Source organism: Prionailurus bengalensis, chromosome D1 (assembly GCF_016509475.1).
Source record: "Prionailurus bengalensis isolate Pbe53 chromosome D1, Fcat_Pben_1.1_paternal_pri, whole genome shotgun sequence".
In the NCBI taxonomy this organism is placed as follows: domain Eukaryota; kingdom Metazoa; phylum Chordata; class Mammalia; order Carnivora; family Felidae; genus Prionailurus; species Prionailurus bengalensis.
The window spans coordinates 58,780,785-58,795,009 of NC_057346.1; the positions used below are offsets into that span (position 1 = coordinate 58,780,785).

General features: G+C 45.3%; 1 protein-coding gene across 1 annotated transcript; it reads left to right on the forward strand.

Annotated features, from left to right (window-relative positions):
* Positions 1–2,808: 2,808 nt before the first annotated feature.
* On the forward strand, positions 2,809–10,909 carry LOC122484238 (high mobility group nucleosome-binding domain-containing protein 3-like). Its single transcript, XM_043582232.1, has 2 exons — positions 2,809–3,110; positions 10,745–10,909. The coding sequence occupies exons 1-2, from the start codon at positions 2,823–2,825 to the stop codon at positions 10,907–10,909; spliced, it is 453 nt and encodes a 150-aa protein (XP_043438167.1). The 5' UTR covers positions 2,809–2,822.
* The last annotated feature ends 3,316 nt before the right edge of the window (positions 10,910–14,225 follow it).

Consider the following 14,225-nt stretch of genomic DNA (forward strand, 5'->3'; position numbering starts at 1 on the left):
AAATTCTGAAGTATGTGGAGATTAAATAACACACTTCCAGATAACACATAGGTCAAAGAAGAAATCTCAAGAGAAATTTTAAAGTATTTTTAATTAAATAAAAATGAAAATACAACTTATCAAAATTTGTGGGATTCAGTGAAAGCAGTGCTTAGAGGGAAATTTATAGCATTGAATGCATACGTCAGAAAGGAAGTGAGATCTAAATCTGTAATCTAAGTTTCAGTTTAGGAAACTAGAGAAAGAAAAGCAAATTACACCCAAAGGAAGTGGCAAAAAAAGAAATTATAAGAATTAGAGCAAAAATCAATTAAAAGGTAAACAGAAAATCAATAGTGAAAAATCAATGAAACTAAAACCTGGTTTGTTGAAAAGATCAATAAAATGGTACAACTTAGCTAAGCTAACCAAGAAGAAAAGAAAAAGGAGAAAAATTACTAATATCAGAAATGAAAGGGAGGAATTCACTATAGATTCTAAGGACTTAAAAGAATAACAAAAGAATACTGTAAACAACTATGCCCACAAATTTGATAACCTAACTGAAATGGAACAATTCCTTGAAAGACACAATCTGCAGAAACTCACACAAGAACAAATAGACAATCTGAATAGGCCTATATCTATTCAAGAAATTGAATCAACAATTAATAACCTTTCCAAACAGAAAACACCAGGCCCAGATGGGTTCACTGGTGAATTCTACCAAACATTTAGGGAAAAAATTATACCGACTCTCTATAAGGTCTTTCAGAGGATAGAAGCAGAAGGAATACTTCCTAACTCATTCTGTGAGGCCAGCATTACCCTAATACCAAAATCAGACAAGAAAAGAAAATTGTAGACCAATACTTCTCATGAACATAGATGCAAGATTCTCAAACACATCATTAGTTATTAGGGAAATGCAAGTTAAAACCACAATGAGATGCCACTATACGTGTGTTAGAATGGCTAAAAAAATTTTTTTTAAGTTTACTTATTTATTTTGAGCAAGAGAGAGAGAGAGAGCACAAGTGCGGGAGGGTCAGAGAGAAAGTGAGACAAAATCCCAAGCAGGCCCCACACCATCCGCACAGAGTCCAATACTGGGCTTGAACTCACGAACGGTGTGATCATGACCTGAGCCAAGATTAAGAGTCCAATGCTTACTGGACTGTGCCACCCAGACACCCCAGAATGGCTAAAATTTTAAAAAGTGATCACACCAAGTGTTGGTGAAGATATGGAGGAACTAGAACTCTCAGACACTGTTGGTGGGAATGTAATAAGGTAAAAACCACTTTGGAAAACAGCTTAGCATTTTTTTTAATGTTTATTTATTTTTGAGAGAGAGAGAGAGAGAGAGAGAGAGAGAGAGAACAAGTGGGGGAGGGGCAGGGAGAGAGGGAAACAGAACCCGAAGCAGGCTCCAGGCTCTGAGCTGTCAGCACAGAGCCTGACATGGGGCTCAAACCTCAAGATCATGACCTGAGCTGAAGTAGGATGTTTAACTGACTGAGCCACCCAAGCATCCCCCAGTTTAGCAATTTCTTAAAAAGTAACCATATAACCGCATAACCCAGCCATTCCACTTCTAGGCATTTATTCAAGAGAAATGAAAGCATATGTCCAAATAAAGACTTGTATGCAAATATTCAAAGCAGCTTTATTTGTAACATCCTCAAACTAGAAGCAAGCCAATGTCCATCAATGGGTAAATAGAGGAACAAAGTGTGGTACCTACAAACAATGGAATACTACTCAGCAATAAAAAGGAATGAGCTGGTGGACAACTTCTGGGCGATGGTGTGAGGAGTCCTGCAGACCCTCTTTCCAGTGGAACAACCGTGTGTGTGTGTGTGTGTGTGTGTGCGCACACGCACGTGTATTTCTAGAAATTGTCCTAAGACATACATCAAATGAAGGAAAGTTCACTAAGGAAAATCTACTAAATCTTGGTAAGAACAGTAAGAGTTTGTAGCATTAGAGCTGTGATTCACTCTCTCCCTGCCCGCACCACCTCAACATGCTGGAAGCTCCCCTGTAGACAGGTGAACCTAAGAACACTGGGTTCCCTCTCCTCCCAGCTCCCAGTCAAAGCTTCTGTTACCTTCCTGGGACCCGAAGGCTGAAGGCATTTCTCATCCTCTCAGCTCTGTGCTACCTGGACAATTGGAGCCATGTGCAAAATAATGCGTCTGAATGCTTCCTTCCCACCATATACTAAAGTCAATTCAAAATAGATCAAATACTGTGGCGCCTGGGTGGCTCAGTCGATTAAGCATCTGACCTCGGCTCAGGTCATGATATCACAGTTCCTGAGTTCAAGCCCAGCATCAGGCTCTGTGCTGACAGCTCAGAGCCTGGAGCCCGCTTCGTCATCTGTATCTCACCCTCTCTCTACCCCTCCCCTGCTCGCACTCTCTGTCTCTCTCTCTCTCAAAAATAAACATTTAAAAAATAATAGTAATAATAACAAAATATATCAAATAATGAAATGGAAGAGCTAAAAGTACAATCAACAGCAACAAGAATATACAAATTGAATTTCATCACAGTGAAAAAGGTTAGTGCTTCGGAGAATACCATCAAGGAAATGCAAAGACAACCCACAGAATGGGGGGAGATATTTGCAAGTCTTATATGGGATAAGGGACTTGGATCTAGGGTATATAAAAAAAGATTACAATTCAATAATTAAAAAAAAAAAAGCAGGGGGTGCAGGTCAGGTCAGAGAGGCCAAGCTATCCTGTACCCTTTGCGTGAGCAGCTGCAGCGGCAGGTGCCAGCAGGTCCAGCCCGTTGCTTTACTTTTTTGCTGCTGCCCAAACATAGTCATTATGTCCAAAAGAAAGTCTCCAGAGAATACAGAGGGCAAGGACGGATCCAAACCAACTGAACAGGAGACCACCAGACAGTCTGCCAGATTGTCAGTGAAACCCGCTCCACCAAAAGCTGAACCTGAACCAAGAAAAACATCTGCGAACAAAGAACCTGGCACAAAGACTAACAAAGGTACTAAAAGGAAAGAGGGAGAGCAAGAAGCTGGAAAGGAAGATACCGCACCATTTCCAAATGGTGAAACTAAAGCTGAAAAGGCGCGGAAAGCTGAACCTGTAGATCACAGGGTAGGCTGAATCGTGAAAAACTGGGAGTTGATTTTATACACCTCTTGGGACAACTTTTTTTTATATAAGAAAAAAAAATTTTTTTTAATGTTTATTTATTTTTGAGAGAGTGAGAAAGACAGAGCACGCGTGGGGGAGGGGCAGAGAGCGAGGGAGACACAGGATCAGAAGCAGGCTCCAGGCTCTGAGCTGTCGGCACAGAGCCCAACACAGGGCTCAAACCCACAGATGGTGAGATCATGGCCTGAAGCCGAAGTTGTATGCTTAACGACTGAGCCACCCAGGCAGCCCTTTTTTATATAATTTTTTAATGTTTATTTATTTATTTATTTTGAGAGGGAAAGAGAATATGCAAACGAGGGAGGGACAGAGAGAGAGGGAGAGAGAGAGTCCCAAGCAGGCTCCATACTCTCAGCACAGAGCCTTATGCAGGGCTTGAACCCATGGACCGTGAGACCATGACCTGAGCCAAATTCAAGTCAGATGCCTAGCCGACTGAGCCACCCACCTGCCCTTAGGACAACTTTTTAAAGCTATTTTTACCAAGTATTCTGTAAATGCTAATTTTTAGGACACTACTTTGTATAAGGATGGACATTTTATCTTTTCATAGTCCTGCTTTTTGGAAATTTTCATCATCCTCAAGTAAAATAAATATCAATTTAATATTGGAAACTGTGTGTAGAATCGATTCAGAATTTCAGGCACTGGCTTTAAAAATTGAGTCCTGTGCATACTGTGGTATTTTTACTATACATATTTGAATTTTCACAGTTTTTCTAGAGCAGTAATCGGTGGTACTTTTTAATCTAGGTTTTATTTTAAATGATTTTAATGAAACATGGAGAGTTTGTGGCCATCTGCTGACTATTTGTGGTTTAAAATAAAAGGTTTTCTTGCCTGCAAAAACAAACAAGCAAGTAAATAAACAAATAACCCAATTTTAAAAATGGGCAATGGATCTAAGTACACATTTTCCTAAAGAAGATGGAAAATAAGCAAATAGATAAATAAACAATAAACACAAGAAAAAATTCTTGGCATCCTTAGTCATCAAGGAGATGTAAATCAAAACCACAATGAGATACATCTTAACCACAAGGATGGCCATAATAAATAAGTCAGAAAATAACAGGCTGGCAAAGATATGTAGAAATGAGAATCTTAACAGATTGCTAGTTGGAATGTGAAATGGTACGATTACTTTGAAAAACAGCTTCGCACTTCTTCAAACAGTCAAATATAGAGTTGCCACACGACTTAGCAATTCCTCTCCTAGGTGTCTAGCCAGGAGGAATTGAAATGTACGTCTGTGCAAAAATTTGAACACAGATGTGTATAGCAGCATTATTCCTAATTGCTAAAAGGTAGAAACAACCCAAATGTCCATCAACTGATGGATGCATAAACAAAATGTGGTACATCCATACAATGTAGTATTCTTCAGCCATAAAAAGGAATGAGATACTGATACCTGCTACAACATGGATGAACCTTGAAAACTTTATGGTATATGGGAAAAGTCACAAAAGACCACACACTATACGATTCCATTTATATGAAATGCTCAGAATAGGTAAATCTGTAGAGATACAAAGATTTGTGGCTGTTTAAGGGCTGTGGGTGATAGCTAAAAGGTACAAGAGGGTTTTTTTTGAGATGATAGAAATGTTCTAAAATGCAATGTAGTGATTGTGTATCTACATATTGTATCACTATATATTGTATTATACATTGCATCATTATATATTGTGTATATCTGTGAATATTCTAAAAACCATTGAATTATATATTCTAAATGAGTGAGTTAAATGATATGTGAATTATGTATCAATGGAGATATTTTTTTTAAATACTATATATATTCAGAACTTTTTAGTTGAAAGGTAAAAATACCAAAATGCCAACAGCTGGCAGCCCAGGGTGGTCAGATGACAGATTATTTTCTTTTGTAATTTTTCCTATTTTGAGGAGAAAAAAAAAAACGTGAAGCACCTATTCTAGATTTCCAGAGAACAAAGGGACTAACAACCAAATGCAAGGAGTGAACATTGATTGGATCCTGGACCCCCTCCCCCCAAACAGGTATAAAATACATTTTAGGAAAATTGGGAGAAATATAAATATGGACTGGCTATTAGATGATAGCATGGAATTATTTATCCTTTTTGTAGGATTGTGATTGTGACTGTGTAGGACGTTGTTCTCAGGAGCTACATGCTCCAGGTGTTAAGTGTTATTTAGTGTCATGGTATCTACAACTCTCAAATGGTTCAGTTTTTTTTGTTTTTTGTTTGTTTGGGGTTTTTTTGTTTGTTTGTTTTTTAAGTAGGCTCCATGCCCAATGTGGGGCTTGAACTCATGACCCCGAGATTGAGAGTTCCCTGCTCAGGGTGCCTGGGTGGTTCAGTTGGTGGAGAGTCTGACTCTTGATCTTGGCTCAGATCATGAGCTCCTGGTTTGTAGAGTCGAGCCCTGCATCAAGCTACATGCTGACAGTGCAGAGTCTGCTTGGGATTCTCTCTTTCCCTGTCTCTCTGCCCCTCCCCCCACAAAATAAATAAATAAACCAACAAACATTTTTTAAAAGTTAACTACATTTATTAAAAAAAAAAAAAGTTCCATGTTCTACCGACTAAGTCAGCCAGGCACCCCCAAATGGTTCAGTTTTTTTTTTAAAAGAAAAAGCAATGAAGCAATAAGGCAAATCATTAACTGTTGAATCCAGGGATGCATATGGATGCTTATTTTATACTTTTCTTTTTTCCCTTGTGGTTTACACTTTCTTTTAAAAAAAAATGGGGAGAAACAAACAAAAAAAAACAAATCACCCCACAGAGCACATAGTAGAGCCTCTCTGGGGTCAGGAGAGTAAAAAAAGACCTGAGGCTGGGGGGAGGGTAGCCAGGGGGCCAAGATCTGGAGCTTCCCCTTCTGGAAGGGATGTGCCCAGAGGGATGGGCAATGGGAAGAAGCCTCTTTTTCTGGCAACAATCCACGTTAGCAAGGTGGCTTTATATGCATGTTCTCATTCAATCCTCTCCACATCTCCACGAGGTAGGCACTGTTATTATGCCCATTTACAGTTAAGGAACTTGTGACCAGAGTTCAGTAACTACTTGGAGACCCTTCCCCTGGTCCAAGGGCTGTGCCCAGGCTCCCAGAGAGATTACAGGATTATGTCCCTAGGATCAATCTGTGGACAGCCTGACGTAGCACCTGGCCTTACGGAAGAAAGGAGGCCCCCAGAAATCAGGACCTCAGCTGAGTAGCCTGACTCAGAAGGGATGGAGTTAGAGTTTGTGGTATGGACTCCTGCCAGCACTAGGGGGTCAAAGCAAGAGATAGGCAGAGGAGGGGAGGGAATTGTGGGAAAGCTGTGTTGGCCACAGGTACCCAGGGCTATGACCTTTCTGACCTCATATTCTGGCACTCTGTCTTTCCTCAGCTGTTGCCCTCAAGCTTACACACATAAACTCACTCCTCCATGCCTTTGCACAGGCTATTCCCTGAACCTGGAATGCCCTCAGTACAGAAGAAAAATTACTATTATTCTCCAAGACCCAGCTCCGTGTGTCTGGCCCTGGGCTCCTACCTCCACTTTGCCCCTCTCCATTAGATGAGGGTCCCTAGGGCCTGGCCCAGGACTGGCCCAGAGGACAGTCAGTGAGATTTGCCATGATGGTGATTTCTCTCCTCCACGGCCCTGTGGTGTTCAGAGCTCTCCCCCTGCCCTGGACTTTCTGTTATCACTTCATGCCAGTGGTCACTCCCCGTGGGCTACTCCCTTTTACATCTGGGGCCAGAATCCCTTCTTCATCCCAGCGCCTACCACTGGGCGGCACAGAGGGCCTTCACTGAATGAAGTTTCATTGTGGTAGCCCCAGTGGGACTCCACTGATTGGGCCCCAGATGGCGCTGTCAGCCCAGGCAAGGGCTGGGGAGTCTCAGACCCCAGAGCCTTAATGCTGCTACAACCTGTCAAACCCCCAAATTCCAGAGCTTCTTTTATCCATCCTGTCCACTACATCCATACCTGATTTGAAAACTCGGGATGTCAGATTGAAATCCCCCTAACCCTCAGACACAGAAGAACAGCTATCCTCTTGAGGCCACAGCTGAACCAAGAAGAAGGCCCAGATCTCCCGAGAGGTCTAGGGTAGGTAAGCAGCCACCTAGGAACCAGTCATTTCACCCAGCCTCTGCCACAACTGGCTGTATGATGAGACAGCCCCTTCTCTTCTCTGAGTCCAAATGCTCCTGCATCCTGTGTTAGTGAGAACTGAAAAAATGGCCAGAGTGCTGGGTTCTGATCCTGATTCTGGTCCTGGTGTACTGCTCTGGCCTATGTCCATCCTCTGAGCCTCAGGGACTCTGGATGTGAAATGGGGGCTGGACCCAAAAGCTCTAAAACTACAAGAGTCCAAGATCCCCACTGGGCTACAGAGACCTGGGTGTGGGGCTGGCACCTTGGCCAAGGACAGGCCGCTCCAGGAGCTGCCAGACGGGAAACATTTTCCGGGAGCCGGAAGGGCTGGCGGAGCCCAGGGCCAGCCCATGCAACCACAATGGACCCTTGTATGGAAGTTTAGCTTGGACCCACCCATGGGCTTGGCCCCTGGACTAGGGTGGGTCCTTTCTAAGCTCCCAAACAACCCACCCTAGGCCCAGAGACAGGAGTGTGAGATGGGATTCTGGTCCAGCTCCAGAGTGATGCTTACAGGCTTGTCACCAATGTCACCACATTTCCACCATCAGCCTTCCTAGAATCCACTTGTCTAAATGACCTCACACAACATGAGAAAGCCTGTCTCCCCAATCGGATGGGAGCCCAAGAGGGCAAGGGCAAGTTTTCTCCTCCTCGAGCCAACCAAGAGAGCTCAGGACAGACTGTTGGACCAGCCTGGTTCAGGGGTGGTGAAGATCCCTGGCTAAGTTGTGATCTAGGACACCCTGACTCTAATCCTGGCTGAGATTTTGTTTCTTCCCCAGCCAGTAAGAGAGAAGGAGGGTGGGTAACACTTATTTGAGGGGACCCAAACACTGGTTGGGGAACCTTCAAAAGCATCTGACCCACCCTCTGCCTTGGGAAGGACTCCACCCAAACCAGGCAGACTCCACTCATTCTCCCCTCTTCCTGCAGCCTCCCAATCACACTTGTTTCTTTCTGGAGCCCTACCCCCAGGCTCTGCACTGCCTCTGAGGCATCCCTCAGGAAGCTTTTGTGGATATCCTATGGACTGCACATGGTTTTCCCTTCTCTGGGCTCCTGTGGTTTGGTAACTATCACTCCTCAGAGCACAGGATCCTGACCACTTAATGCTCATGGTCATCTCAGCAGCTGTTGCTGGGACCCCTGCTGGGACCAGCCTCCCCAGGGGACACTTCCCATCAGCCATCTCTGTGGTGTCCAGTAAGCTGTCCTAAGCATGAAAGGAGATGATGCATGTGAAGGGACTGTATATAAACTGTAAAGCATCATATCACTATGAGTTGCTAATATTCACAAGATGGAAATTAAAAAAGAAATGCAAGATCTTGTTCTTGAAACAAATTTTTAAAAGCCTGGGGTCTGAGATGATAAGAACACAGTGGGATGTGGTCAGCACAGAGGTGGATTTGATGTCTGGCTATATTAGCAGAGGCATAAAGCCTAGAAAGTAGGAGGAGACCAACCAGTTTTCTCTGTAGCTTTGTGCCCATTTCTCAGGAATGGTTTTGGCACTAATGTCTCTGGCCAGGTAGTTTCAGACCCAGAGCAGAGAAGATGCACAGTCACTGTCCTCTTAGCTTAATAGGGCCACCTAGGGCCATAGGGCAGCTAACTTTGGGCCTCAAAGGAGACTATGGGGATGTCTCAGGAGGCTGGTCTCAGCTCAGAGTGAGAAAGACAGCCCCACAGCAAAAGGGGTGGCTTCTAGAGATAGGCAGTGAGGGTGTGAGAGAGGGTTGGATCAACCTAGTTGGGAAGTCTGTTGAGAGGATTCCTCTCTTGGGGTAGATTGACAGCTTGGGAGGTTCCTCCCAAGCTCTCTCACGTTAGAACTGTGAGAGTCTAAATTCCTAAATCAGTCTAGAAATCTGAGCTCCTGTGGCCAGTGGGGCCTTGGCCTCTTGCCACTTCATGATGAGTATCTCAGCAACACCAGAAACTATGCCATCACCTCTGTTTGTTTTGTGTGGTTTTGTTGCAGGGTGTGGATCAATACACCTTTTATTTTTTTATTTTTTTATTTTTTATTTTTTATTTTTTTTTCAATATATGAAATTTATTGTCAAATCGGTTTCCATACAACACCCAGTGCTCATCCCAACAGGTGCCCTCCTCAATACCCATCACCCACCCTCCCCTCCCTCCCACCCCCCATCAACCCTCAGTTTGTTCTCAGTTTTTAACAGTCTCTTATGCTTTGGCTCTCTCCCACTCTAACCTCTTTTTTTTTTTTCTTCCCCTCCCCCATGGGTTTCTGTTAAGTTTCTCAGGATCCACATAAGAGTGAAAACATATGGTATCTGTCTTTCTCTGTCAATACACCTTTTAAAAAAACCTGTCAGCGGGAGGTAGGATCCTGCTGTCCCAAGGTCATTTCTGTTGATCTTTATCACAGGTCCAACCAAGCGTCTGGGAACCTGGGCTGTGCCCGGAGTTTGCCCCTGGTTTCCCCTCCCCCGCTACTTCCTTGCATTGTCAGCCCTGGGTCCCAAACCCAACCTATCCTGGGTAAGAACAAGAGCACAGGCTTTAGAAGTAGCAGACCTGGGCTTGAGTTTCTGGGCTGCCATCTACCAGCTGAGTGGCCTTGAGCAAGTTGCTTTGCATCTTTGAACCTCTCTTCCTGATTTGTTAAACATGGACAAGAACATCTGTCTCCAAGGTTTTGGAGATTGGAAAGAGTGTGTGTGGAGGACCCGGCACATAACAGGTGTTCAGTAAATGTGAGGTCCTTTCTCCTCTCCTTGGGAGACATCTATGCAATGAGATGTCTTGGGCCGGGGGTCAGCACACCTGAGTCTAGTGGGTAGGTTTTGTTGCTCTCTGGCTGCCTGACCTCTGGCAAGTCCCTGCCCCTCTCTGACATGCACTTCATTATCTGAGAAATAAGGCAGAGACACCAGTCTCTGCAGGGGTCCATTCTCCAGCCCCAGATAGAACATTGCCTGCTGGGTTTGACTTGCCTAAGCAGGGAAACGAAATGCTCTGGTCTGAGAGGCAGGACCCTGGTTTGAGGCTGGCCCATGCCCTGACACACCAGATGATTTAGGACATGTCATTTTCACCTCTAGGCCTTGGTCTTATAATGGATTGGATGCCATGGGCTCCACAGCTCCTTTGTCTCTGATGATCCAGGATCCAGTGACCCTGACAGGGACAGGGCTAGGCCCAGGCAGGTCCCCTGTCCATGGGTGTCCCTCTCCATCTCCCCACCTATAGCAATAATCTCAGGTCCCATGTTGTCCATGGCACGATCCACCTTGTACCCAGCCTCATGGTCTTTCTTCCCGCATCTCATCTAAGACCCTGAAAGCTACTGAGACTCCTACCACACTGCTTCCTTCTTAGTACTTGGTGTCCCATGTGCCTCCAGGGCTCTCTAGGCCCTTCTTCCCTGAAATCATGGGATTTCCTCTAATAGGGAATCATCTCGACTCCTTCCTACTCATCTCACAAGAGTAGGAAGAATGCTCGCGCAAAGAAAGGTCCCCAAGTAATGGACAACACTTACGAGTGCACAAGCACGCTGCCTGCGTTCTCACCATCACAGAGACAGCACTTTCCCTGGGGCTCTGCTGAAGCATAGGCTTCGACTTGAGCTACAGGCCCAGAAGATTTTAGCACTGTGCCTGTCCTCGGAGAAGTAGCCAGAGCACTTGAGAGAGTTCTGTACTTGTCACCGTGAGCCTTAGCATGTGAGGTCAGAATAGGCCTGCTGGGTTGGTCTGATTCCAGACAGCTGGCAAACAGCACATTCAGAGCATCACACCCATTGTATGAGGTATAGAGGTCACATGGAACAGTAAGAGGCCATCACGTCTGCCGGGAGCCAAGCCCCTGCTCAACGGGCCCTTGCCCAGATACCGCCCTCCCGTGGGAAGAGGGTTGCCCTGCTGGGCCTCTGGCGGGGCCCCACTGCTTCCTGGATCTGATTCTTCTCCTGGAGAGGCAGCCAAAGAACTCAGGGCTCTCCTTCCCAATAGGACTACTGATGACGTTGGACTCCTTCCCAATAGGACTACTGATGACGTTGGACAACTTGCCAGGTTGGCAAGGTCTGGCCAGGGACACCCTCCACCCTCAGAGGCTGGGAGCTTTCTCTGAGCACCTGCAGGCCCGGGCCCTGTTTCCCACAGACTAGCTCACCATGTTGCACATGGCAGTCAGTATACTCCCCAGCCCAAGTGCTCCTTGGGAAAGGGGTTTGAGTCGTCTTGATCCCCACAGCCCATTTTAGGGCTTGGCACACAATAGATACTAAATTGTTTCTCCCATCTACGCCCTATTTTGAGTCCTCTCAGCACTGACCCATAAAGGCCCTAGCACGGTCTCTTTCCAACAGAAACAAAGAGGCCCTGGAGTGGGCAGTCCTTAGCTACCGATGATGGAATGTAAATGTTAACCTCGGGGCAAGATTCATCCCAGGGACTGGGATGTAAAGAGTCCTATGGGGTCCCACCAATCCCTCTGCTTGTGGTCCTAACCCACTCTGTGCATGGATCCTGGGTTCTAGCCCACCCAGACAGACTGCCTGAGAACTGCTGGACTTCTGGGAATTCAATCTCAGTGCCAAGGCTCTCACTATCTCCTGCTCTTGGATTCTCTCTTCATCCCCTTCTCCCTGGAAACCTCCTGGCCCCAAAGTCCACTGACTGTGGGACACGGAGGTGACCTTTCCTCTCTGAGTTCTCCAGCAGTCCCCGTTTGTTTGTTTTGTTTTGTTTTTTTCCAGCTTATCAGCTCACCTGGACTCAGAGTTATTGGTGCTGTTTGTCTTATCTGTCTCAGGAGGCTGCTCTGAGAGAAAGCAAATACCAGCCTTTGCGGCCATCTGTAAAATGGGGACAGTGATCCCTACCCTCCCAGGCTGATGTCAGGATTAAACGACATTAATCAGGTTAGAGCCCAGCACAGAGTCCTCTCAGCTGTCCACGCACATGACAGGAGGTGAGGCATAGACAATTTGCACCAAAGATGCAGGGGCCTCGGGGCTGGGGTTCTCGAACCTGTAGAAAGACTCAATTAAGCAGATGAACAACGCACCCTACCTCCTGGACAGGGGACGTGAGAAGCCAACGGGAGAGGGCAGACACATTATAACATCTCCAGATACGTGTAGAATGAAGACTGCTGACCTCCACTGGGCATTAGTTATGTGCCCGGCCCTGTGCTAAATGCATCGCGGGCTCCATCTCATCCGTGCACGGCCAGTTCACAGGATCCTGGAGGAGTTATGGCTGGCACTTGGCTCTTTCCACTGCCCCCACTGCACTGGTAATGCCATGATACCTAAAGGCGGATGCGTTTTCATTTATATGTATAGTCCCAGATGTGGGACTTCACACAGTAAAAGTGAATCTACAGCATGAGAAACTAACTTTAAGAAACATAAACTTTAGGGGCACCTGGGTGGCTTAGTGGGTTAAGCGTCCGAACCCCATATCGCATTGTCTGCTGTCAGCATAGAGCCTGCTTCAGATCCTCTGTCTCTCTCTCTCTCTCTCTGCCCCTCCCCTGCTCTCTCTCTTTCAATCTCAAAAATAAATAAACATTTTTTTAAAAATTAAAAAATAGGGGCGCCTGAGTGGCTCAGTCGGTTAAGCGTCTGACTTTGGCTCAGGTCCTGAACTCACGGTTCATGAGTTCGAGCCCTACATCAGGCTCTGTGCTGACAGCTCAGAGCCTGGAACCCGCATTGGATTCTGTGTGTGTCTATCTCTGCCCCTCTCCCACTCACCTGTCTCTCTCTCTGTCTCTCTCTCTCTCAAAAATAAACATTAAAACTTTTTAATTAAAAAATAATGCTTTATTTTGGAATAATTTTAGATTTATAGGAAAGTTGCAAAGATACTACAGAGAGGTCCCATATACCCTTTCCCTAGTTTCCTCCTTTGTTAGTATCTTGAGTTCCTATGGTACATTAAACACAATTAAGAAACTGACATTGGTAATTACTATTAACTACACTCCAGACTTTTACTGGATTTCACCATTTTTTCCAGTAACATCCTCTTTCATTCCAGGATCCAATCCAGGATACCACATTACATTTAGTCATCTTGTCTCCCCACTCTGGTCTATAATAGGAAGAATTGCCTTTTTAACTGGTTTCCTATGGGAAACAGAGGAGCGGGCTTTTTTTTTTTTTTTTTTTTTTGGCTTCTTTCACTTTTGCTTCCACAATTTCACTTTAGAAAATCCCCCTGGGACAGGATTTTTCTCCCTGCAGCAGCCAACTCCTGTTTCCCCTCCATCACGGTGCCCCCTCCAGCTGGCAGGCCCCTGGACTCCCCTCCAGAGTGCTCACACTCCCTTTTTCTTACTGCAGGGATATTTAATTCTGCTTTGCCACTCAGTACCTGTTAACATTGTCTTCAAGTGTGCCACGGGCTCTCATTCTGGGAATTATAAAACACCAGGGATTTTAGTTTTAGCTCCATTCTCTTCCTGAGGCAGAAACTGTGCTCTCAGAGGAGTAAATGGGGAACAATCCTTAATGCAATACTTCCCCAAATTCATCCTCCCTTCCCTCTTCCCTATAATACCCACATCCCTTTGGGGAACCCTGTGGTTCCAGGGAAACCAACTCCAGAAGTACAAATATGACCTAACCTTGACTAATCAGCACATTCCATCTCTTGGCCACAGTGATTGGTTCAGGAGGGGCCTCATGGAGTGAATCTCAGGACTTTTGCAGGCATTCTGGTTCACAGATGCTCTCTTTTGCTCAGGTTGGTGGGATGGCCAGTGGCCATTTTGTTACTGCAACTGGTTGTTGAGTTTTAACCTGTTAAGGTAGAAGCAGTCCTAAGTCTTTTTCTCCCTAGTCACTCCCTTGACTCTTTTTTAATACCATAGGTAGAGTTTTTATAACTTTCTGGTCTCTTTCAGTTAGTAAAACT